Source organism: Pelobates fuscus, chromosome 7 (genome assembly GCF_036172605.1).
Source record: "Pelobates fuscus isolate aPelFus1 chromosome 7, aPelFus1.pri, whole genome shotgun sequence".
NCBI lineage: Eukaryota > Metazoa > Chordata > Amphibia > Anura > Pelobatidae > Pelobates > Pelobates fuscus.
Window position 1 is genome coordinate 199,625,120 of NC_086323.1, and position 27,011 is coordinate 199,652,130.

General features: G+C 43.6%; 1 protein-coding gene across 1 annotated transcript in view; it reads left to right on the forward strand.

The window, feature by feature from the left end:
- Positions 1-298: 298 nt before the first annotated feature.
- The window catches only part of LOC134569286 (zinc finger protein 850-like), a 110,722-nt gene continuing 84,009 nt past the window's right edge, over positions 299-27,011 (forward strand). The window contains exon 1 of the mRNA XM_063428203.1: positions 299-2,243. Coding sequence (XP_063284273.1) covers positions 299-2,243 — 1,945 coding nt within the window. The remainder of the gene's footprint in view (positions 2,244-27,011) is intronic.

Consider the following 27,011-nt stretch of genomic DNA (forward strand, 5'->3'; position numbering starts at 1 on the left):
GTGTAATTTGTTCCTTTAGCATAAATGCAGATACGTGAGGCTTTATGGACTAAATCTCATTTTGCAAAGCAAATTAAAGAAAAAAGGAGTATACACAATTTTGCTAGTGAATGGGTTAATGCACACAAAATACTTGATTTCTTCGTAATCACTGACACCTGATGGCCATATCTCTTAAATATGATGCAAATATTGTCTGTTTTTCTAAGTATAGCAATTTCCTTTAACTCCCAGTATATTTCTTTCAGGTGTATTTGTCAAGAGAGGTGACAAGAACAGAAATACATGAAGCAAGGCTATGAAGAAATATATTAATAACAGAACCAAGTCTAATTTTGAGAAATCAAGTATTTTGTCAGATTCCTGTATGTTCTCAAAGGAGATGGTAAACATAAACCCCAAACCTTTCTCGTCTTCTGAATGTGAGAAATCTTTTGTCACAAATGCAGAGCTCGTCTGTCATCAGAGCACTCACACAGGAGAGAAACCGTTCACATGTTCTGAATGTGGGAAATGTTTTGTTATCAAAGCGCAGCTTGTTCATCATCAGAGTACTCACACAGGAGAGAAACCGTTCTCATGTTCTGAATGTGGAAAATGTTTTCGACAACGTTCAAATCTTGTCAGTCATCAGAGAACTCACACAGGAGAGAAACCGTTCACATGTTCTGAATGTGGAAAATGTTTTGTCACAAAAGCAGAGCTCATCTGTCATCAGAGAACTCACACAGGAGAGAAACCGTTCTCATGTTCTGAATGTGGAAAATGTTTTAGGCGACAATCACAACTTGTCATTCATCAGAGAACACACACAGGAGAGAAACCGTTCTCATGTTCTGAATGTGGAAAATGTTTTCGACAACGTTCAAATCTTGTCAGTCATCAGAGAACTCACACAGGAGAGAAACCGTTCACATGTTCTGAATGTGGAAAATGTTTTGTCACAAAAGCAGAGCTCATCTGTCATCAGAGAACTCACACAGGAGAGAAACCGTTCTCATGTTCTGAATGTGGAAAATGTTTTGGGCGACAATCACAACTTGTCATTCATCAGAGAACACACACAGGAGAGAAACCGTTCACATGTTCTGAATGTGGAAAATGTTTTGTCATCAAAGCGCAGCTTGTTCATCATCGGAGAACTCACACAGGAGAGAAACCATTCTCGTGTTCTGAATGTGGAAAATTTTTTGCCAGTAAAGCAGGGTTTGTCTGTCATCAGAGAACTCACACAGGAGAGAAACCATTCTTGTGTTCTGAATGTGGAAAATGTTTTGGGCAACATTCACATCTTGTCAGTCATCAGAGAACACACACAGGAGAGAAACCGTTCTCATGTTCTGAATGTGGAAAATGTTTTCGGCACCATTCACATCTTGTCCGTCATCAGAGAACACACACAGGAGAGAAACCGTTCACATGTTCTGAATGTAGAAAATGCTTTGTCACAAATGCAGAGCTTGTCTGTCATCAGAGAACTCACCCAGGAGAGAAATCGTTCTCATGTTCTGAATGTGGAAAATGTTTTGGGCGACAATCACAACTTGTCATTCATCAGAGAACACACACAGGAGAGAAACTGTTCTCATGTACTGAATGTGGGAAATGTTTTGCCAGTAAAGCAGGGTCTGTCTGTCATCAAAGAACTCACACAGGAGAGAAACCGTTCTCATGTACTGAATGTGGAAAATGTTTTGGGCGACAATCACAACTTGTCATTCATCAGAGAACACACACAGGAGAGAAACCGTTCTCATGTTCTGAATGTGGAAAATGTTTTGGGCGACAATCACAACTTGTCATTCATCAGAGAACACACACAGGAGAGAAACCGTTCTCATGTTCTGAATGTGGAAATAGTTTTAGGCAACACTCAAATCTTGTCCGTCATCAGAGAACTCACACAGGAGAGAAACCGTTTTCATGTTCTGAATGTAAAAAATGTTTTGTCATCAATTCAAAGCTTGTTCAGCATCAGAGAACTCACACAGGAGAGAAACCGTTCTCATGTTCTGAATGTGGAAATAGTTTTGGGCAACATTCAAATCTTGTCCGTCATCAGAGAACTCACACAGGAGAGAAACCGTTCTCATGTTCTGAATGTGGAAATAGTTTTGGGCAACATTCAAATCTTGTCCGTCATCAGAGAACTCACACAGGAGAGAATCCTTTCTTATGTAGTAAATGTGGGAAATGTTTTGCCAGTAAATCAGAGCTTGTCTGTCATCAAAGAACTCACACAGGTGAGGTGATTTTATAATGCATCTATAGATTAACATAAGAATAAAATATCTTGCATTGTGATTTTTTTTTTATTATGCTCATACGATTTTTTTTATCATGCTCATAGTAACTTTGGTAGTAGCAGTCAATCTACATATAATGCATTGGTATTGTGGCACCCCCATGCTATCGTCGGTATGTTCCTAACCTGCATTGCTAACTTTGCTTCACTTGGTTGCACACTCACCGGCAACCCCGTATACAACCCAGAATACATTGTGGTTGTATGTTCTGGCTGTTACAGGGTATATTAAATAGCATGTTCCACTGGTAATACACTTCAATGAATAAGGTTGTTTCGCCTGACCTAAATTTGCATGATTCCAACCAAGACCTCAGCAAACAGACAAGACACATGATTCTTGATGGCAACTTGTAGGATCACTATTTCTGAGCTCCAGCTTTTATTAAAAAACTACAGCACACACAGGCAGTCACATTCTATGTTTCTATAAATAATATCAGGAAGTATTACTTTACTGAGAGGGTAGTGGATGCATGGAATAGCCTTCCAGCTGAAGTGGTAGAGGTTAACACAGTAAAGGAGTTTAAGCATGCGTGGGATAGGCATAAGGCTATCCTAACTATAAGATAAGGCCAGGGACTAATGAAAGTATTTAGAAAACTGGGCAGACTAGATGGGCCGAATGGTTCTTATCTGCCGTCACGTTCTATGTTTCTATGAAATGTATTTACAAATTATTCATACCAATAAAAATATGAACTGGGACAGGAGGCCAGAGATCTTTTGTTCACATAGATTGATGAAGGCCCGCTGTTATTATAACCTTTGACCCAGCCAGACTCCCATGTGTATTAAGAAGGGCCTCTTTCTGAATGTATTAATATTAACGTATATATGTGTAAATTATATGTGTAATTTATATTTTACCCCCAAGTATAACCATTTTTTTACAAATAAGTCCTGCGCTCAAACTCCCATTACTCCCAGGTGGCAGCAAAGACCATAGTACACATCAGCCCTACTACATACAGTAAAAAACAAAGATAACAAGTTAACCATTTTTATAATGTATGGCTTTAATCATAGATTGGATAGAATGGTTATTAAGCTACAACCCTTTTTACACATTTTTGAAAGAATAACATTATCCTTATGTGTACACCTCCTAATTAAGTGATTTCTTAGACATATAAAATAGTTTTGCAGATAGATATTCACCACCAATACGTAACATCAAAAATTAATATGAACTTGAAGTGCATACATATTGCCTGTGTTGGTACAGATATGTGCAAAGACTTTGTTTTTTTCGGATGTCGTGTACGTTTGAATAAATATAAATCTTAAGGCTGCAAGGCAAACAGATTCAATTATTGGAACTCTGATGTGACAAACAAACATCTCAGGATTAGCTAATGTCCTACATTTAATGGTGGAGAAAGCATATGCAATATTTAAGTCTAAATTATTACTGGCTGAATATCTAAAAAGATGTTGCTGCTTGATTACAAGAAGATAAATGTAGAAAAAGTCAAACTGTTCCCTGCAACGTTAACAGAAACAGAAAAAAACCTCTTTCCAGAGATAATGAGTGATACTCTATAGTGCCTAAACGAGAAGTAGCTCAACACATAAGGTACTTGGCAGCTGCTTCTAAGTGCTGCTACAAAGTGTATTTGGAGATATTCTGGAGAGTTTTACAGAAGCTTTAACTGTCTAAGATTTTGCTAAGAGTTTTCTTTTTTACTGTTACAGGTACGATTCATCTGTAGGAAAAGGTTACGATTTGATTAGTTAAATACTTGCTATTGATTGCTAATTAATTAGCTATTGTTTGCAAATAAGCACAGGCCTACCCAGGTGTTAACCATTCCTAGTGGATGGTACCTTTAGGAGTGTATATAAGTGCTGTAGATATTAGCTTGGCTAATAGAGCTTGGCAGCTGTTTCAAAGTGTATTTGGAGATATTCAGTGTAATAGTTGTTGTGCATTTGTTTATTGTTCCACTTTTTGGAGGTTTGGTTGTTGTCTAATCTGTAGACAGTTCTCTATATTGCAGCAGGAGATTGCATTTTTTTAATTCTTTATTTTTCTTGTGCATAGATTGACATTAAGCGTGAAGAGTCACAAGAGCATCAGCAAGCTTGAACATAACATTACAGATCGTGACAGATTAGTTGGCACATTTGTAATTTTTTTACATGAAAATATCAAACGAGTAGGCATCAATTAAGCGCATATTTTTTTAGGAGTAATAAACAAGCAGTCACGTTATGTCAGCTAGTGGGATGACAGTTAACACATTTTAGATATATTGAGTAGGCTGACCATAACGCTGTCAAGGAATAAGTCTCGTAACATGCTAAACTATAAGTATTAATTTTGTAGCTCAGTGACCGCTGGGTGTCATTTGTGAGGTTACGGCAGATATTACATTGGTGGTATATTAATGTGACCCTCTTAAGCTAGAAATTAAACAATTAAACAACTTCCATATTTGGGTCATCCTGGCTTGTTAACTAAGAGGCAAAACAAAACAGTCTAACAATGGGACATACGGTTCATTATTGTATACCGGCAGGGGCACCAGCTGGCTTGCTGGAACAACTGGACTGGCATATAAACATTCAGGCTGCTGTAAAAGCATAACAAGTGTTCTTTAGGTACCAGTATGGGAGGATTGAAAAGGCATGGTACCGGAGACAAAGTCCTGGACCACACTCTTCCTTAGCCGATTCCCTGTGTGGGTTGAGTAAAGTCCCTGTGCTGTAACTTCTGTGGCAGGCTTGTTGGGACTCCCGCGTGGATACGTCTGATCGCAAAGCGGTGGTTGCCGAAACCTGGTGTGCAGACTTTGCGATGGCTGGAAACCTGTGTAGGTTGCTATTACTGGAAAACCGGATTCCTTCTTTCAGTGTATGGGGTCGCCCCCAGCCACCAGTGCCTGCTTGTACCTGCTTGTCCCTGCCTCCCGCCAGCGGACAGGTAGTGAAGTTCCCCATTCTGGTCCGGGCCTCTGGTCTTTCGTCGTGCTTGTGTTCGTTGTTGCCTGGAGCGCACCAACCGAGAGAGCAGCTTGTGGGCGATGATTCGCCTTCCTCCGTGGAGTCTCCCGGGGAGGCGGGAATGAGTTGGCTTGGCGGAGGTTGTGTGGTCTAGCTGCTGCAGCACGCTTTGGTGAGTGGAGATGGGGCCTATGGCGGGGTGGGCATGCCGCCATGTTGAGTTGCGACCCGGCGTTGGATCGATGGGCTGGCACCTTGCTCTTAGCCTCGGGTGCAGCAGGTGAGTTACGAAGGGTGGCTCTGTGTTCCAGGCGCTGCCAGAACTCCCGGCATACACGGTCAAACCACAACTCGAAGCAGGCTTTCCATGTCTGAGGCTCCGATTCCCCCTGAGACTGTGGATGTTGTGGCTTGGCGGCCATCTTGTGTTCGGCCTGCCTGTTTTGTTCTGGTAGGACACCCTCATAGGAGGTATGCAAGCTTCCCCAGCAGGGACAGGGATAACCCCCACCGGTCCAGGGGGGGGGGATGCGGGGTGCCAGCAGGGTCGTTGCTCTTAGAGGTCCCCAGGTCGGAAGATCGTCCATCTCTCCCAGCTCTTAGGCCTCCGTCTGCTCTAGGCCGCATGTATACGATGTGGGATAACTTGATATAAAATCACAAAGTGGGGTTTCATGAGTTCCCACTCGATTCAGCGACGGACCACAGTTGTGTAGAGCCCCCAAATTTCACGTTTTTTGTCGGTTATGGCTGATTTTAAGCTGTTTTGTGCCAGAGCTCTCTGTAGACACGTCTGCTCGGTTCAGCAGCCAGGCCCCCAGGAGATTGCATTTTTGAAGTCGGAGATTTGTAAATTATCTGGTAAACAATCTCACGCTGGAACTGCTGCAAAGCCACTGCTGCAGAGAAGTCCTAGGAATGGCAGATGGATTACTGTAGGATCTGGTAGACTTAGAGATGTGGACAAAAGGCATACTGCACAGTCTATTTCTTTACATAAGACAGGTTTCTGAGGTAAAGCAAGGGTTTTGTGTTCTTGTCAATGATATATGGCAGGTTGCTTCCATACTGCCATTCTCTGAAGTTCTAGAATTGTTGAACATCTAAAATCACATGGATTTCAAGATCAGAGACAACATGGGTTTACTTCAGGGAGATCTTGCCAAACTAATCTTATTGATTTTTTTGATTGGGTAACTAAAATAATAGATCAGGGTGGTGCAGTAGAAATTGCTTACCTAGATTTCAGTAAGGCTTTTGACACTGTTGCACATAGAAGGCTCATCAATAAACTACAATCTTTAAGTTTGGGATCCAATATTGTTGAATGGGTTAGGCAGTGGCTAACTGACAGGCAACAGAGGGTTGTAGTGAACGGAGTATATTCGAAGCAAGGTTTAGTTACCATTGGGGTACCTCAGGGACCTGTACTTGGACCCATTCTTTTGAATATTTTTATTAGTGATATTGCAGAAGGTCTTTATGGTAAGGTATGTCTTTTTGCTGACGATACTAAAATTTGCAACAGGGTTGATGTTCCAGGAGGGATATGGCAAATGATAAAAACCAAAAGGCAGAGTATAGGATATTTGATACCCTACTCACCTCAACATCTGAGGAAAGGGTTTTAGGAGTAATTATTTCAGATGACTTAAAGGTAGGAAGACAATGTAACAGAGCAGCTGGAAATGCTAGCAGAATGCTTGGTTATATAGGGAGAGGTATTAGCAGTTGAAAGAGGGAAGTGCTCATGCCATTGTACAGAACACTGGTGAAACCTCACTTGGAGTATTGTACGCAGTACTGGAGACCATATCTCCAGAAGGATATTGATACTTTAGAGAGAGTTCAGAGAAGGGCTACTAAACTGGTTCATGGATTGCAGGATAAAACTTACCAGGAAAGGTTAAAGGAACTTAACATGTATAGCTTGGAGGAAAGAAGATACAGGGGAGATATGATAGAAACATTTAAATACATAAAGGGAATCAGCAGAGTAAAAGAGGAGACTATATTTAAAAGAAGAACTATCACAACAAGAGGACATAGTCTTTCATTAGAGGTGCAAAGGTTTAAAAATAATTTCAGGAAGTATTACTTTACTGAGAGGGTAGTGGATGCTTTGAATAGGCTTCCAGCTGAAGTGGTAGAGGTTAACACAGTGAGGGAGTTTAAGCATGCGTGGGATAGGCATAAGGCTATCCTAGATTAAGATAAGGCCAGAGACTAAAAAAAAGTATTTAGACTAGATGGGCCAAATGGTTCTCATCTGCCGTCACATTCTATGTTTCTAATACCCTTATTTCCACAATCAATTTACAATACTAAAAGATATGGTATAAAATATACACCAACTAGTGGAGCGCTATATAAATATAAAGTGATAGAGGGGTCTACTTACCCCATCAATTTAGTGTGATACCACACTTGGGAATAAACACTTGAAAACACATATAAAAGGAAGAAAAAACAAGGAAATATATGGTGTAGATGGACTTTAGCAGTAATCGGTAATAAAAGTAAATAACTAGACCCACTCACATGGTCTGGAGCCTTTATTGTATTGGCTCCGTAAAGTAAACCTTTTTGCTCTTTTGGCAGCAACATACCACTTCCTCAATGATGTTCCTCCAAAAGTCACAAAAAAGAGGAGAAATGGACTAGATGGGTAGTACTGTGCAAAATTACAGTATATATATACAGGGAGTGCAGAATTATTAGGCAAGTTGTATTTTTGAGGATTAATTTTATTATTGAACAAGAACCATGTTCTCAATGAACCCAAAAAACTCATTAATATCAAAGCTGAATATTTTTGGAAGTAGTTTTTACTTTGTTTTTAGTTATAGCTATTTTAGGGGGATATCTGTGTGTGCAGGTGACTATTACTGTGCATAATTATTAGGCAACTTAACAAAAAAAAATATATACCCATTTCAATTATTTATTTTTACCAGTGAAACCAATATAACATCTCAACATTCACAAATATACATTTCTGACATTCAAAAACATAACAAAAACAAATCAGTGACCAATATAGCCACCTTTCTTTGCAAAGACACTCAAAAGCCTGCCATCCATGGATTCTGTCAGTGTTTTGATCTGTTCACCATCAACATTGCGTGCAGCAGCAACCACAGCCTCCCAGACACTGTTCAGAGAGGTGTACTGTTTTCCCTCCTTGTAAATCTCACATTTGATGATGGACAACAGGTTCTCAATGGGGTTCAGATCAGGTGAACAAGGAGGCCATGTCATTAGATTTTCTTCTTTTATACCCTTTCTTGCCAGCCACGCTGTGGAGTACTTGGACGCGTGTGATGGAGCATTGTCCTGCATGAAAATCATGTTTTTCTTGAAGGATGCAGACTTCTTCCTGTACCACTGCTTGAAGAAGGTGTCTTCCAGAAACTGGGAGTTGAGCTTGACTCCATCCTCAACCCGAAAAGGCCCCACAAGCTCATCTTTGATGATACCACCCCAAACCAGTACTCCACCTCCACCTTGCTGGCGTCTGAGTCGGACTGGAGCTCTCTGCCCTTTACCAATCCATCCATCTGGCCCATCAAGACTCACTCTCATTTCATCAGTCCATAAAACCTTAGAAAAATCAGTCTTGAGATATTTCTTGGCCCAGTCTTGACGTTTCAGCTTGTGTGTCTTGTTCAGTGGTGGTCGTCTTTCAGCCTTTCTTACCTTGGCCATGTCTCTGAGTATTGCACACCTTGTGCTTTCGGGCACTCCAGTGATGTTGCAGCTCTGAAATATGGCCAAACTGGTGGCAAGTGGCATCTTGGCAGCTGCACGCTTGACTTTTCTCAGTTTATGGGCAGTTATTTTGCGCCTTGGTTTCTCCACACGCTTCTTGCGACCCTGTTGACTATTTTGAATGAAACGCTTGATTGTTTGATGATCACGCTTCAGAAGCTTTGCAATTTTAAGAGTGCTGCATCCCTCTGCAAGATATCTCACTATTTTTGCCTTTTCTGAGCCTGTCAAGTCTTTCTTTTGACCCATTTTGCCAAAGGAAAGGAAGTTGCCTAATAATTATGCACACCTGATATAGGGTGTTGATGTCATTAGACCACACCCCTTCTCATTACAGAGATGCACATCACCTAATATGCTTAATTGGTAGTAGGCTTTCAAACCTATACAGCTTGGAGCAAGACAGCATGCATAAAGAGGATGATGTGGTCAAAATACTCATTTGCCTAATAATTCTGCACACAGTGTATATATATATATATATATACCTATAGTAAGTATTGTGCTCACCTTATTGAGAGCCTTAAGTTCCTGACTCTGAGAATGTTCAGCAGTGTGCCAATTTCTTGGGATGTCACTCCCCCCAAAAATTCCTGGAGGCTCCAAGGACTTGAATGAAATAAAAAATAAATGTATTTGTTCCAAATTAAAAGTCCAAATCAGCCAAAACGAGTTTCACTTGTTTGTGAGCTTCTTCAGTCAGCTGTAATGTAGCCTCAGGAATCTTTTGCTTTTTAAATGTTTAACCGATTTCTTGGGTCCTCCTCTTTAAAGTCACATGGTGTGTAATTAACCAATCAGAAGTACAGGTTTGCTGAAATTATTTGTATGACCTAGAAGCACCCGGGGTTGGGGAAGCCCCTGTTGGATAATTGGGTTCACCACTCCTACTTGTTTAATTTATAATCAATCGGTGGTTCAGAGGTATTAAGATCCGGTTCATGGTTGGCGGAAATTACATCACAGATAGCACCGTTCATCAAATCCGCCCTCCGACACCATAAAGGATTGTTCCGTACAGAAAAACCTTTCAATAAGTATCATTGGTGGTCAGGTGTGTCAATCATACACCCTCCATTTCCCCTCGTATGACTGGCAGAAGTGATGTGGCATTCTAAACTGCACGTCACCCATGCCAGTACTCCGTGGTGTAACCTCCTCTTCGTGCTTAGGGGGAGGTCCTGGTGCTGGTCGGTGGGTGGCCGTAATGACATAACAAAATGATGTGCGTCAGCCTAAACCTTTCCGGCGGCAACCTGACCTAAAAACCCCATTTTGGAAGTGGGCAGTAGGGAGGTAAAAGTTATATCTCAAGGTGTTATTTGAATGACACCCCACATGGGGCCATACAGCTCCAGATAGAGTAATGAACACAAAACCCATGGGAGAGAGGGGGGGGAAAGGAAGAGAAACAGACATGGGACGCAAAAACTTAAAGAGTAAAATTAAGATATGCATGAATTGTAATCCCATGGTAAAACATTTTAAAATACAATAGAAAATACATTGAAAACTCTGGTAATATATCCTTATGATGGGGATACAAAGGGAATAGAACACAGAAAAATAAAATGAAAAATCAAAACCATACTAAAAGTACCCTGTATGTAGTATGATGTTAAAAACTGATATAGGCAATATAATTGTAAGAGCATAAAGAAGTGAAATTTAAAATTGGATTGTGGTGATGGTTAATAAATTAAAATAAATCTAGATAAAAATGCACAAAAGATGGGGATTAAATAGCACTAAAGAAAGTGGCATAATTTGAAATCGAAATTCAAACCATAGGGTTGTAACCAAGGTTGAAAATCCACCTCATTTCATTTTGTCCTAAAATTTTATTAAAGTCCCCTCCACTCCAATTTCCCAATACTTTTTGAATGCTTATGAAGTGGAGTCCTTTGGTATTACTATTATGTGTGATTTTAAAATGGTGTGACACACTATGCTCCTCATATCCTTTTTTAATGTTCATTACATGTTCCTCCACCCTCGTATATAAGTTTTGTTTTGTGCAGCCTACAGTATTTTAGGCCACATGGGCATTCCAATAAATAAATTACATTAATTGAATGACAGGTGTTGAGGCTTTTTATGGTGAATTCTTCACTATTTTGTGTGTTGCTGAATTTCCCTACATGTCTTTTTTGTTGTTGTTAGTGTTTCTGCATGCTAAACACATGCCACATCCAAAGAAACAATTTCTAGTATCAATGGGTTTTAAATTGCTCTCTTTTTTAATGTGATTTTTTTTTTTTTACAAATAATCTTTTCATATTCGGTGCCCCCTAAAAATCACTTTTCGTTTCTCCGGCAGGATACTAGACAGGATTAGGTCTTTCCTTAAAATAGGCCAATGTTTATTAATAATTTTCCTGAATTGTTGATTACCCTGGCTATAATCACAAATAATCGATATGGCATTGTTCAACCCTGGTTTGATTTTGTTGATTTCTATGTTTTATAATAAAGTCTCCCTTTTTATTCTTAGGACTTGATTCAAGTAATCGGTTAGGTCTTTGTTACAGAGACCCCCTCTGTCGGATACATACCGTTTATTTTCTTTCCACTTTGATACTGCTTTGATACTTTGTTTCATACGAACGCATTATACCAGTCATTCGTATATACGAATGACCGACCACCCGGCCCTTGGCGTGTGCCGCCAGTTAACCCCGTTGACCTCGAAACCACCGAACTGACGAACAACAAACCACCCTACCCCAGGCATGTGCTGACAATTAACCACCCGAGAGCTGCGGTTTGTGGTTAACCACAGCCCAATTGCCTGTCATCAGGATGGCCCCCATTTGTATGGAATTAGCCAAACGGAATACCGAACCAGCACACGGAAAACTGTTGAACGACGACCACCAAGATACTGGTGTGTCCCCCCAATTAAGCTGTGGTTGATGCGGTTAACCGCATCATAAGTACTTGCCCCAGGGTGGTCGCCGTTCGTATGCCGAACACGAGGCGGCGGCCATCTTTGTGTCGTCAAAGGCTCAGTGGGACTTAAGAACACAAACCCTGGAACTAGAGGCGGCTACAGGATTACACGAATCCCGCTGGGGTACCGGTTGTCCCACCCGTTTGCACACTTACCATACGAACAGACTATAATACCATGACTTTTACATAGCATTCATGTGATCTGAGCGCCGTTCATGTATTTTGTGCGCTTGAATCTGAGCTATCCGGAGAAAGGTCGAAGGCTATATTTTACTGTTACAATATAAGAGTTATGTATTTTAATGCTATTTTTAAGTAAGGAATAAAACATGGTATTTTCATGTCCCTGGAGATAATTAGGTTAATGTAACTGTTGAAACCAATTATCTCCAGGGTAGGGGGGAGTGTTTTCAAAAGATGCACTTTTCTCTCATTGGTTGGGACATTGCACTGTCCAGTGTACCATCGGTCCAGAGGGGTTGTCCTCTGACCTGATCACTTGCATAAATTGTTGTGTATGAGTGCTATTAACCCCTTAAGGACCAAACTTCTGGAATAAAAGGTAATCATGACATGTCACACATGTCATGTGTCCTTAAGGGGTTAAAGCCAGTTCGTTTTACCCTCAACTCACAGCCTTGACTCGTGTTGTAGGGAAAGGTGTATCCTAGCTTTACTATAGCTGGTGGGATGTTCTACATTTACAGGAATCTTGGTGTATGCTGATCGGAGCGGCGCTCTTACTCTCCAAGCTCGGGAACCAGGATATCCAAGTGGTCCAACTTCCAGCTAGCCTGGAGGCAACCGTAACAGTCTTATCTCCCTATTCTAATAATTTGTCTTTTAATTTATGAGCTTGTTCGATAAATTTGATCTCCTCTGTGCAATTCCTTTTTTTTTTTTTTTTAAATTCTTTATTTTTGTAGTGCAGGTGGTTACAGTATAAAAACTTACGCCACAACAGCGTTTGTCAATACAAGAATGGAAATAAATATTAAGCAGTGGCCTTGAGTAGACATGCACTTTTTTAAAGAATCAGTATTTTTCACTTTTAAACATCAAATCATATGAACAGTTGTACAGAAGTGAGAGATACGTGGTTAGTTATGATAAAAACAGGGGTAACAATGGTAAGGTACGACATCGTGTTGTCTTCGGGTAATTCTGACATTTCAGTTTTGTTATTATGTGCTATACCATCAATTGTGGGCCGGGATTTTTGTTCGGGGTCGTGAGTCCAACCTCTTTGTTCAGGTTGATTGTCTACGCATCCCAATGGGGGGTCTCGGTAGGGGCGTATGGTCCCCGGCTGGGTAGCGGGCTATACAGTCGGCCTTTCTACTGTTGCGAGTTGTGGTAGAGCTTATGCGTCAGAGATGTCAGGGGTTCTGGTGGTGGTCGTTTATAGGGGGATTCGCTGGTGTAGGGGTTGCCTTCGTAGTAATATTTGATGAGTGCGGCTGCGTCGGCAGAGCCAGGCAGTTGGGTATGGTGCAGTGGTCGAGGGGTAGTTGGGTAGGTGGGCAGTGGGAGGGTTGTCTGACGGATGAGGGGAGTGGTGCTGCCTCCTTGGTTCCCGACCAAGACCCCAAGTAGGGTAGGAGGGGTGGGGGGTCTAGTTGGTAGTTGTTGCATCAGAGGTGGTGGCATAGCTGTATGAGATCGTGGTATGTTACTATGGAAGAGAGCTGTGTCATTCTAGCCATGGGTCCCAGACTTTGTGAAATGATTTTGGGGTGTCATGTATTTGTGCTGTGAGCCTATCCATGTCAATGCTGTCAGTTATTTTAGTGTGTATTTGGGGATGGGTGGGTATTTGTTGTGTGGACCAGACTTCAGCGATTGCTCTCCGAGTGGCTAGGGCCACTCTTGCGATGAGTTTGTTCTCGTTACAGGTGAAGGTGTCCAAGGGTTTAAAGAGTAGTAGGGCCCATGGGTCCAGGGGTACAGGTTTGGTGAGTATTCTGGATAGAAGCGCTGTGATTGTTTTCCAGAGGGGGGAGAGTTTGGGGCATGTCCACCAGCAGTGGAGGAAGGTGCCGGTGTCGCCACACAGTTTCCAGCAGAGGTTAGTGGGGATTTGTTTCATTGCTTTTAAGCGGCAAGGGGTGAGGTACCATCTGAAGAGCATCTTATAGGCTTGCTCTTTGTGAGTGACGCAGGTGGAGATGGATTTAATGGATGACCAGACGTCCGTCCAGTCAGTTGAGTCTGCTGGGGGTCCTAAGTCGGACTCCCATGCTGTGATGTATGGGAAGGCTACTTGGGTGTGATGTGTGGTTAGTGTCGTGTATAGGGCTGATATTTGGCTTTTCCTAGTTGGTGAGGGGAGGGTGTCTCTTTCGAACCCAGTCAGGGTCGAGGTGGCTGCGATTCGGACTGTGTCTGTTGTGGCGAAGCTTCGAAGTTGGAGGTATCTAAAATAATCGAATGTGGTTAAGGTTTCTGGGTCGGGGATGTCTGCGTATTGCAGGAGTTTGCCATTGGGGTAAAGGTGGCCTAGTCTGACAATGTCCCTGTCTTCGAAATGGGTGTAGTGTTGTGGTGTGAGACCGGGCGGGAACATTTTGTTGCGGAGTATTGGAGTGAGGGGGGATATGCCTGTGGATAAATAGAATTTGTCGCTGAGGTGGTCCCAGAGGTCCAGGGAGTAGGTGATCGTTGGGGATGTGGGGGGTGGTAATGGTCTATGCTGTTTCGGGAGCCACATGTATTGGGAGGGGTGGTCTTTGCCAAAAATGGAGTGTTCTAGGTCCACCCACCGTTTGTGTCCAGGGGGAAGATGCCAATGTTGGATTTGCGTCAGGTGGGCCGCATTTAGATAGTGTGTGAGGTTGGGAAGGCCCAGTCCTCCATATGGTGTAGGTACATATAAGGTGGCTCTGCGGACTCGGGGTTTCTTCCCGTTTGTAGGAGTTTAAGGTCGTTTCTTTTACAAGGGATGGGTAATGCCTGGAATGCGTAAAGGAACTTAGGTAGGAGATTCATTTTAATCGAAGCTATTCTCCCGAGCCAGGAGATAGCCATCGGTTTCCAGCGTTCGAGATCTGAGAATGCTTTCTGGAATAGGGGGGGTAATTGGCTGAGTAGAGGACGGTGGTGTCACTGGTAATTTGGACGCCTAGGTATGTGATTTTTGTTGGGCGGATGCGGAAAGGGAATTTTTGTTTCAGGGTGTGGATGGTGGAGTCAGTGAGGTGGAGTGGCATGAGGTCTGATTTTGTGGCATTTAATTGATATCCTGAGATTGCTGAGTAGTCTTGGAGGGTGGATAGGAGGGCAGTCAGGGTTGGGATGGGGTTGGTTAGGGTGAGGAGGATGTCGTCAGCGTATGCGGCAACGGTGAATGTTTCGTCTCTGATGTGGAGTCCCGTGATGTGTGGGTTGGTTCGTATAGTCTCTAGGAGGGGTTCAAGGGATAGGGCGAATAAGAGGGGGGAGAGGGGGCAGCCCTGATGGGTGCCGTTCAAAATAGGAAAGGAGGGAGGGGTAATGTTGGGGATCAGGAGTTGTGCGGCCGGTGTGTGATACATTGCTTGTAGGAAGTGTGTGAGTTCTTGTGGGAATCCAAACTTGTGAAGCACTGCAAAGAGGTAAGGCCAGAGAAGGCGGTCGAATGCCTTCTCGGCATCTAGGGAGAGTATTGTTGTCGGGAGGTGTTTGTAGTTAGCGTACCAGATTAGGTCTATTGTTCTTCTCGTGTTGTCTTGTGCTTGTCTTTGTGGGATAAAGCCTACCTGGTCCGGTTTAATGAGTTTTGGTAAAAGGGGGTTAAGTCTCATCGTCATAACTTTGGTCAGGAGTTTTAAGTCGATGTTTAGGAGTGAGATGGGGCGGTAATGGCCTGGTTCGTCATGGGCTTTACCGGGCTTGGGCAGGAGGGTGATGTTGGCTCGAGTCATGTCAGGGGGTAGTGGGTCGCCTTTGAGCATTGCGTTAAAGACTTTGCAGAGTCGTGGGATGAGGATGTCGCTAAATGATTTGTAGTAAACGGCCGTTAGACCGTCGGGACCGGGGCTTTTATTGGGCTTTAAGGTTTTGATTGCTGTCAATAGTTCTTCTGGGGAGATGTCTGCTGAGATTAGTGATCTGGCTGTGTCCGTGAGGGAGGGGAGGGAAAGCTTCCCGAGGAAGGCGTCAGTTAGGGTTCGGGTTAGGTCAGTACCTGGGTCAGGGGTATGGTTGTAGAGGGTTGTGAAGTATTGTTGGAAGATTTTCCCTATCGTGTGTGGGTCGTTGCTCATTGTGCCGTCCGTGGTGCGAATGTGGGAGATTCGTTTCATTTCGGTTAGGTTTTTGAGGCGTTTTGCTAGCATTGCATCCGCTTTGTTACCCTTCTCGTAATATTTCTGCTTGGTCCATGTGAGTGCTTTTGTCGTGGCTGAGAGTGATAAGCGTTTGAGTAGGGCCCTAGCTGTTGTGAGCTGTTCGAGGAGAGAGGGGGTTGAGTTTAGTTTATGTAGGGTTTCTAGGCGGCCTATTTCGGCAATGGTTTCTAGCAGCTGTTTGTTGTGTTGTTTTTTGCGGGCAGTTGCTATAGCTATTAGTCTACCTTGTATTACCGGTTTGTGTGCGGCCCAGACAGTGATTGGGGAGGATACGGATGGGTCGTTGAGGGTGAAGTATTCTTTGATGTCCTTAGCGAGGGACATGGTCGTTTGTTTGTCGTGTAGGAGTTGTGAGTTGAGTTTCCATGTCCATGGGCGTGTCATATTAGGGATTGAGAGGGTTAGGGATATGTCGGCATGGTCTGACCAAGTTATGTGACCGATGGAAGAGTGTGTGATTCTTGTCGTGATGTTTGGGGAAATGAGGAAGTAGTCGATGCGGGAGTATGTGTTGTGAGGGTGGGAATAGAATGTGTAGTCAAGGGTTGAGGGGTGTTGGGCTCTCCAAATATCCAGGAGATTCTGAGTGCTTAAGAATTGGGAGAAAAGGGCGTCATTTTGTGACGGTCTTGAGTCCTCCTGAGATTTGGTGGTACGGTCCAGGACTGGGTGGTGAGTGGCATTGCAGTCGCCGCCTAAAATGGTGAATGTTGTGTTAAGTGCTGATAGGTGGGCCGAGAATGTTTGCCAAAATAGTGAGTCCGGGGTAGTGGGGGCGTATAATGATGTGATGGAGTAGGTGGTAGGGCCTATTTTGCGTGAGTGTTAGAAATCTCCCTTGTTTGTCTGGGAAGGCTTGGATATCCGTCAGTGGGCAGGATGATTTGAGTATGATGGCCACCCCTTTGGATTTGGCATCCGGCGAGTTGGCGAGGAAGCTGCGGTTGTAGTGTTTGTTCTTGAGTGGGAAGTGTTTGTGGTGGGTAAAGTGGGTTTCTTGAATCATAAGGATGTCTGCTTTTAGGCTGTGGGCCCATCGTAGTAGGGAGTGTCGTTTTTTGGGGTTGTTAAGCGAGGGTAGCGAGGGTAGACTGAGTTGCCGGGGGTCTCTCTGGCCTGTGTGGTCGGAGACCGTCGGCACTTTTCAAGTCGCATGTGGGGGGGAAGTGGTCGTCTCTCTGGGAGCGGGCGGCAAACATTGTGCAATTTCTTGCGGGCAGTTTCAATTTAACATAGAACCTGAGTAAGTATAACTTGGGAGGTAACTGTTGTAAGTCAGGGCGTCTCTAGTCTGGTGTCCTTTCCGTGGTACTTGGGGTCCTGAAAGAGGACGTGGGTGTATGTGCTGCCGAAAGGAAAAGGCCAAACCTGTAGGTCGTCCTGAAACTATATACATGGGTGTGTGTGTGTTGTGCCGCACCCCGGCACGGTGGTTGGTCTGTCGGAGTGGTTCGCTATTGGGCCTAACGGCTCGGGAGTCTTAGGCTGGCCCGGAGATCGGGTCCCCTTAAGTCTAGTCTTGTGGCGGGGAGTTGTCGTGAGTGCTAATAGTGGTATAGGAGTAACACATTTATCTGAGTGCGCTAGTTGTACTGGTGTTGAGACCATCGCGGCCAACCGCCCCCCCGTCCCCGGTGCAATTCCTTTTAATACGGATAAATTGTGATTTTGGAATTGCATTGAGCCAAGGTGCAAAATAACAGCTAGTAGTGTGTAGAAAACTATTAACAGCGACACTTTTAAAATGTGTGCTTGTTTTGATTCTATTGTCTTCAATAAAAAAATATCTAGATCTTAAAAATGAACCTCAGATTTGCTAAAAGTTGTGGTTAAAATCATTATCGTTTAATTTGCTGATAGAATCTTGCAAGGATTGTTCTCTACCCTCCCAAATAAAAAATTGGTCATCTATGTAACGGCGATAGGTAACGAGGCCCCACACCCAGCCAACACCATGATGTATAAACTGGAGCTCCCAATGGTCCAGGAATAAATTGGCATACCTTGTTCCCATCACCGTTCCACAGACCTACAAATAGTAGGTCCCTATCATACCAGAAGTAATTACTGGTTAAAATTAGGTGAATTCTTCCATGATATCAATGTGTTCTGGTAAAAATGTATGTGATTGTTCTAAAAGGTGTCTGGTGGCAGTGCAGCCCCTTTCATGTGTGATGATAGTATAGAGGGAACTCACGTCTGCCGTTACTAGAAAATAGTTATCCTTCCAAATCAGTTAATCGATATGCCTAAGTATACTTCCCGTGTCTTTCAAATAGCTTGGTATTTTTTGAACTATTAGTTGCAGGCATCGGTCTATGTATTTGGATAGTCTGCATGATATTGACCCGATACCTGAAACTATAGGCCTCGCTGGGGTTTGGGTGGGGTATTTGTGTACTTTTGGGAGGTGGTATAGTAGAGGGATTTTGGGAAAGTCATATTTAGATAATTAAATGATTTTTGGTCTAGAATTTATTTTTCTAGCCCCTTCCTTAAATAACTATGGCATTTCTCTTTTAGGTTATTTGTAGGGTCTATTGTTAATCTCTTGTATGTGTTATCCTTCAGTAGTCTTTGAGATTCTTTATTGTAACCCTCTATTGTCATGAGAACCACTCCACCTCCCTTATCCGCTGGTTTTATTATTACAGAATTATCTTTCTAAAAAAAAATTTACATCATGTATTCCTTTTTGGTGAGATTTTGTTGGCATTTGCTTTTTTTTGTTTTTTTTTATCTTATTTATGTCCATTATGTTGTTCATTACCATTTTTTTTAAAGTTATCATCTCATCTTTGGAATTAGTTATAATGGGGTTCTTTTAGAAGTATTTCTTTAAGCATAATGTTCTTTTGACTCTATTAAGATCTACGTATGTTTCAAATTTCTTTAAACTTTTTGTTGGTGCAAATTTTAAACCTTTTTGCAGTAGTTTTATTTGGGGGGTATTTAGGACATGCGGCGTTAAACTGAAAATTCCTACTTATTTCTCTCTCTCTTTCTTGTTTATTGGTTTCTAAATGAGAAGCAGCTCAACACATAAAGTGGAATACCCTTATTTCCACAATCAATTTACAATGCTAAAAGAGATGGTATAAAATATACACCAACTAGTGGAGCACTATATACATATAAAGTGATAGAGGGGTCCACTTACCCCATCAATTTAGTGTGATACCACACGTGGGAATATACACTTGAAAACACATAAAAACAACAACAAAAAAAGAAATATATGGTGTAGATGGTCTTTAGCAGTAATGGGTGATAAAAGTAAATAACTAGACCCACTCACATGGTCTGGAGCCTATATGGTATTGGCTCCATAAAGTACATATTTTTGCTCTTTGGGCAGCAACACACCACTTCCTCAATGATGTTCCTCCAAAAGACACAAGAAAGAGGAAAAATAGACCAGATGAGTAGTACTGTGCAAAATTGCAGTATATGTACTTATGGTAAGTATGTTGCTCACCTTATTGAGAGCCTTAAGTTCCTGGCTCTGAGGATGTTCAGCAGTGTACCAATTTCTTGGGATGGCACTCCCCCAAAAATTCCTGGAGGCTCCAAGGACTTGAATGGAATAAAAAAAAAAGGCTATTTCATGCATCCACTACCCTCTCAGTAATAATATTTTTAAACCTTTGCCCTTCTAATGTAAGACTATGTCCTCATGTTGTGGTAGTTTTTCTTCTTTTAAATATAGTCTCCTCCTTTACTGTGTTGATTCCCTTTATTTATTTAAATGTTTCTATCGTATCCCCCCGTCTCGTCTTTCTTCCAAGTTCCTTTAACCTTTCCTTTTAAGTTTTATCCTGCAATTCATGAACCAGTTTAGTAGCCCTTCTCTGAACTCTCTCTAAAGTATCTATATCCTTCTGGAGATATGGTCTCCAGTACTGTGTACAATACAACAAGTGTGGTCTCACCAGTGTTCTGTACAATGGCATGAGCACTTCCCTCTCTACTGCTAATACCTCTCCCAATACAACCAAGCATTCTGCTAGCATTTCCTGCTGCTCTATTACATTGTCTGCCTACCTTTAAGTAATCAGAAATAATCACCCCTAAATCCCTTTCCTCAGAAGTTGAGGTTAGGACTCAATCAAATATTCTGTACTCTTCCCTTGGTTTTTTACGCCTAAGATGCATTATCTTGCATTTATCCACATTAAATGTCAGTTCCCACAACTCTGACCATTTTTCTAGTTTACCTAAATCATTAGCCATTTGGCTTATCCCTCCTGGAACATCAACCATGTTACATATCTTAGTATCATCAGCAAAAACACATACCTTACCATCAAGACCTTCAGCATTATCAAATATCAATAAGATTAGTTTGGCATGATCTCCCTGAAGTAAACCCATGTTGTCTCTGATCTTGAAATCCATGTGATTTTAGCTGTTCAACAATCCTATCCTTTAACATGGTTTCCATTACTTTCCCCACTACTGAAGTAAGGCTTACTGGCCTATAGTTGCCCGAGTTCTCTCTACTACCTTTCTTGTGAATGGGCACAACATTCGCTTCCAATTTTCTGGGACTACTCCTGTTATCAATGATTTGTTAAATATATCTGTTAAAGGTTTGCTAGTACACCACTAAGCTATTTAATAGCTTTGGGTGTATTCCATCAGGTCCCATTGACTTATTTGTCTTTACTTTTGACAGTTGAAATAGAACCTCTTCCTCTGTAAACTCACATGTACCAAATTACTCATTTGTCCTTTTTCCTAACTGAGGACCCTTCCCTTTATTTTCATCTGTAAATACCGAACAAAAATATTCATTGAGGCAGTCAACTAGACCTTTATCCTCATCTACATACCTTCCTTCTTTTGTTTTTAATCTAACTAATCCTTGTTTTACTTTCCTTTTCTCATTTATTTATCAAAAAAATGTTTTGTCCCTGTTTTTTATTGGCTGTACTATTTTCTCTTCTGTATGTGATTTGGAAGCTCTTATAACTTGCTTAGCCTCTTTCTGCCTAATCTTATAGATCATTCCATCTTCCTCACTCAGGTTTTGTTTTTTTTTAATAATTACTAAATGCTAACTTTTAGTTTTTTACTATTTTGGCCAGATCTGCTGAGTACCACAGTGGTTTCTTGAATGTTTTGCTTTTACTGACAAGCCTAATGCAATTTTCTGTTGCCTTCAGCAGTGCAACTTTTAAATAATCCCATTTCTCTTGCACTCTATTTAAATTGCTACAGTCTGATAATGACTCCTTTACAGATATTCTAATTTTAGAAAAGTCTGTTTTTTTTAGTCTAAAACTTTAAGTTTCACTCGTTTGTGAGCTTCTTCAGTCAGCTGTAATGTAGCCTCAGGAATATTTTGCTTTTTAAATGTTTAATCAATTTCTTGGGTCCTCCTCTTTAAAGGCAGATGGTGTGTGATTAACCAATCATAATTACAGATTTGCTGAAATTACTTGAATGACCTAGAAGCACCTGGGGTTGGGAGCCCCTGTTGGATAATTGGGTTCACCACTCCTACTTGTTTAATTAATAATCAATCAATCGGTGGTTCAGAGGTATTAAGACCCGGTTTGTGGTTGGCGGAAATTACGTCACTGATAGCATGGTGGTATATTGTAAGGCTCCTGATGATTATTGTAGATGCATTAAAGGAGCACTATAGGGTCAGAAACACAAACATATATGTCTGACCCTATAGTGTTAAAACCACCCTCTAGTCCCCCTTGCCCCCTCTTGCCTCCCTAAATATAGTAAAATCGTACTTATATTCAAGCCTGAAGCTGCTGGTTTTGTCCCTGTTTCCCTTAGAACAGCAAACTGCCTGCTGACATCATCAGAAGTGTTGTCCTGAGCCAATCGCAATGCTTCCCCATAGGATTGGCTGAGCCTGTGAAGGAGGCATATCGGGGCAGAGCCAGCAGAATTCAAACACAGCCCTGGCCAATCAGCATCTTCTCATAGCGATTAATTGAATCTCAGTGTCTTTCTCAGGAAAGTTCAGTGTCTACATGCAGAGGGAGGAGATACTGAATGTTGTGAGATATATATATATATATATATATATATATATATATATATCATCCATTAATATTACTAAAGATTTTATATATAAACACGTGATCACATAAAAGTACTAACCAAAGGATTAACATTTGTACCCACGGGGGCATGGTTTAGGCGCTGACCAGGATGGCCGCGTGAGAGGAGAGCTCCGCTCCACCAACCCTCTTGCCTAAGCCAAATGGGTCGCACAAAACGCCCAGAGCATCCCGCACCAGAGACCCCTAGACGGCTACCTGCAACCGCACCTCAGTACGAGCGGGGAACAGGGTAGCCCCAAAATGGCGCCGACGTCCCCGGCGGGCTCGGACAATTCGTCCTTTGAAAGGATAGAGGATGAGCTGTGGAATCTGGCTACTTCTGTAGTCACCAAAGCCGACCTACAGACCCTCACGACCACCATCCAGGACACGCTAAAGGCGGAGTTAGCGGGAATACGCGTGGAGGTTGCCACGCAAGCAGGCCGCATTACTGCTATGGAGGAGTCGAATGCGGCCTTCACAGCACGACTTACATCCGCGGATACTACCGTGGCACGCCAAGGTGGGCTCACATTGTCCACGAGGAGGCACCTCGAGGACAATATCCGCGTCGTACCGGAGGCGGAGAATGCAGAGAACGTGGAAGAGGTACTGACGGAGCTCTTTCACTCCATACTCCAATCACCGACCCCACGACTTATTGAATATGAGAGGGCCCACAGGACACTGTGACCCCGGACCTTGGAAGACGGACCAAGGGATATCATCTGCTGCCTGCATTCTGTTGCGGTCACCGGCCCGCCGAGCCTCACGGCCGTGCCCGACCGGCACGGCCACGCCGACAACACAAGCTTACCTTCTCATCGGCGAGCCGGGAACCGCTCCTTCCGTTCTTCCGGGCATCACGCCCGAATCAAACATGGCGCCGACCACGTGGTCGCGCCTAAGAGTAGCTCCGCCCCCGAAAATTATACCAACGTGTGCGTGACGTCACGACGTCAACGCAAACGCACGTTTTGGGGTCAGAGGTCGCCCTCTGACCAATCATAGCCTAGAGAGGGGTATTTAAACCCCTAGCTTTTCCCATTACTTTGCCATGTCGTGGTTTCAGTTTCCTGATTTCCTGAGAGTGCTATTTCCGTGATTCTGATTTCCTGGTATCCTGATCCTTGGCGTTTCCCTGGTTATTCTGATCTCTGGTTTCCCTGACTTGGCTTGTTTTATCGGTATTGAGTATTTTCTGGCTTCCTTGACCTCGGCTTTCCCTTTGACCATTCTCTGTCTCTAGCGTATTAGTCCGGCCATTCTAAGGTCCGGTTTACGCTCTATCCTGTTATTTTCCTTTTCTTTCCTATGTATATGTTTACATAGTTTCTGCGTGCTGGACCACATTACTAGTCGTGACACATTCCTTCCCGGTGAAGGATGCTATAATGAAAAAAGCACGAGACCGACCGACATGGCACTACAGGGGAGCTCAGGTATCCCTATACAATGACTTATCCCCGATAACACTAGAGGCACGCCGAGCACTTCGCCCAGTAACTACTGCTCTGAGAGACCACAATATCACATATAAATGGGGATTCCCCTTTGCCCTCACGGCGAGACATAATAATAGCTGGATATCCCTTAGCTGGATAGCCAGAGGAAATGCCAGGCTTCCTGGAAGAACTAGGCCTCCCACCACTGTCTGTGCCAAACTGGATATTGGGCCCACCAAGCCTGCCTCCGAGACCGCAGAGAGGAACCAGATGCAGGGAAGCAAGATCCCCACCGGCCCAACCTGCCAGGCGACGCAGGAACCCGACCTCTCCAGAAGAGTAGACACCCAAACATGCCCTCGATGATGACTACCGACAACGAAGACCCGAGAGCTCTAAACCACCTTTGACGTTCAACCGACCCGTCTGATCCACCTAGCCCCACTGGAAACTACCACCCTGCTGTACATATGCTAGACATCACATCCCCTCTGTCCGGTGATGTGGACGGGGAGAATGCACTGAACGCCTCCAGGTACACTGGGTATTCCCGATGGGGGTTTTGGGTGGGGGACTCACGGGACTATGGGCCGCCCATAGCAGAGTACCTTGCGTCTGATCGCTCCCCCTCCCCCCGTTGCACTCCTAACCTCATCCCGAACGGGGCCTTGGGGACACATCAGGTGGGGGGCACTTGGGTGAGGAGATAAGGTGATGGGACCCTGCGACCCTGCTAACGACTCCAACATACCCTCAGGACCCAGATCAGAATACCACACGGCGGAACACGTGAATATACATCCGAACTGTTGATTGTTTAATTATTGTTTAATACTTGTGATACATGTGAATCCCAACACGGGGTATGGTTCTGTGGGCTGTGGTAAGGGGCTACAGGGCACCACTTGAAGAGTGCAGCGCTTGATACATTTTGCACCAGGAATCAGCTGGGGGAAATGTGAGATCAGATGACGTAGAGCAGGACCTGTGTCCTCCAAGCCACTCCAGATCTCCCCACGCTAGCTACTACCACTAAGTCGTTGGGGGGGGGTATATAACATATTCACCTAGTCTTCTCAAAGGAATAACGCACTAAGGGGCTTACTAAGCACTGTTGTCACATATCCCAGCGAAACTGCCAACATAACTCTGGACGAATTGCGCACATCAAAGGGCTTGAGGAGGTATACAACCCCCTTGACTTGTATAGTAACTCTCACCCCCAGGATAGACAAGGGACTGAGGCTACATATAGCTCAATCCACGCACCAGAAAGTTCTAGCCTCGTAGTGATGCTCGGCTCAATCATATAGAACACTACTCTATCCGAACACAAACCTAGGGGGATGTATAGAGGGAGACGTGGGCTCACATACAGGGAAAGCCAACCTACAAGGCACCAATCAATTGACGGGTGTGACATGGATCAGACGGGAGGTACGACACGACACATGACATAAGTGGGCGACAAATAGTTGATCGGGAACTAGACGGGGGCAAAGGGACATTATCAAACATAGAAAATTGTAATAATTGCAAAAGCATTAATATTGGAAGTTTATACCGCTGTCGATATTATCTGTAACTATGTGATACATGTGACCATTTACACACAAAGCTACTGCAAGCTTAGTAACCGCACTGGAAGAGGGGGAAGGGACGGACACCCTCAAACTTTTCACACTTGGGGTTTATCTTTTTTCCCTCTCTTTTGTTATCACTCTTGGGGCAGAGCCTGAACCACGTTACCCACACTTTATACTCGTGCTCAAGTTGCACAGCCAGGCTGTGGGTGCCATCGATCTCTGGGCAGGTCCTAGGACGAGTGCCTACCGGCGCTGGTTGCAGCACGTGTCCCCCCCCCCTCTCCCCGAAAGGGGGGGTTTAGATTAGATTCGGGATATACCCGACTATCTACGAAGACCGCCACCTCTAGGTGGTGCTCCTTATCTCACTCATCACACTAACTGGCCGACTCTCTCTACCGAAGCCTCGGGCCCTTGGGAACACGCCCCTGGTACTCCATAAGCCTTCCTTTCCTTTTACCTCCCCTCCCTTACCCTACCATTCACCGTGTTGATCTGTGCCGAGGGCCAGAAACCTGACCGACACCGAAGGCTCTCAGCCCACACTGATGTGATGGCGTATCGCAACACACCTCTGAGAGTCCTCACACAAAACTGCAGAGGCTTCAATACCCCTGAACGCAGGACACACCTGCTAAGGGAACTAAAGAAAAAACATCTCAGTAGCCATGCTCCAGGAAACCCACTTCAAGGAGGGTTCAGCACCCAGACTGCAACATAGACACTATCCAGATACCTACTTCTGCAACCACCCATCGGCCCACAAATCTGGGGTAGCCATTGTCTTGGCGACCGAGCTGTCATTCCGGGAATTAGAACGCGAACAGGATTCGCAAGGGTGGTACCTCTTCTTAAAAGGCATTATGGCGGACAAAATATACACGATAGCAACAATTTATGTCCCTAACAAGAAACAGGCCTCCTTCTTACGAAACGCACTGCACAAATTTGACAAATTTACGGAAGGGATATTGCTGGTAGGAGGTGACTTTAACGCCCCACTGGACCCAACGTTGGACTCATCCTCGGGACATAGTTGCTTGTCACAACGCAGCATTAGAAGTATCAAACTGACACTGGAATCTCTGAGGTTGGTTGACTGCTGGAGGACACTAAATCCCTCAACTAAGGACTACACATACTACTCGGCCTTGCATGGCCGCTACTCCCGTATTGATTACCTCTTTATCACGCAAGAGGGACTATCTCGACTACACAAGGCAGACATTGAACCAGCCTCGTGGTCTGACCATGGCTCGGTGAAGATAGAATTAGCATCCCCTCTGTTCCGACCCTCCACGTGGACCTGGCGACTCAACAAAACTCTCTTGACGGATCCAGGAACTAACACACAAATAACCCAGGAGTTAGAACAGTACTTCAGAGAAAATGACGCACCAGAGACATCCCCAATATCTATATGGGAAGCTCACAAAAGTGTCATTCGCGGTGTACTCATACGCACCGCCACGCAAAAGAGAAAAGAAGCAATACAGGAAATGACCGAACTCTATCATTCCATAGCGCTACTAGAATGCCAACACAAGAGAGCCCAACTCAACGCAGTCTATGGCGAATTAATGGAACACTACAGCGCTCGA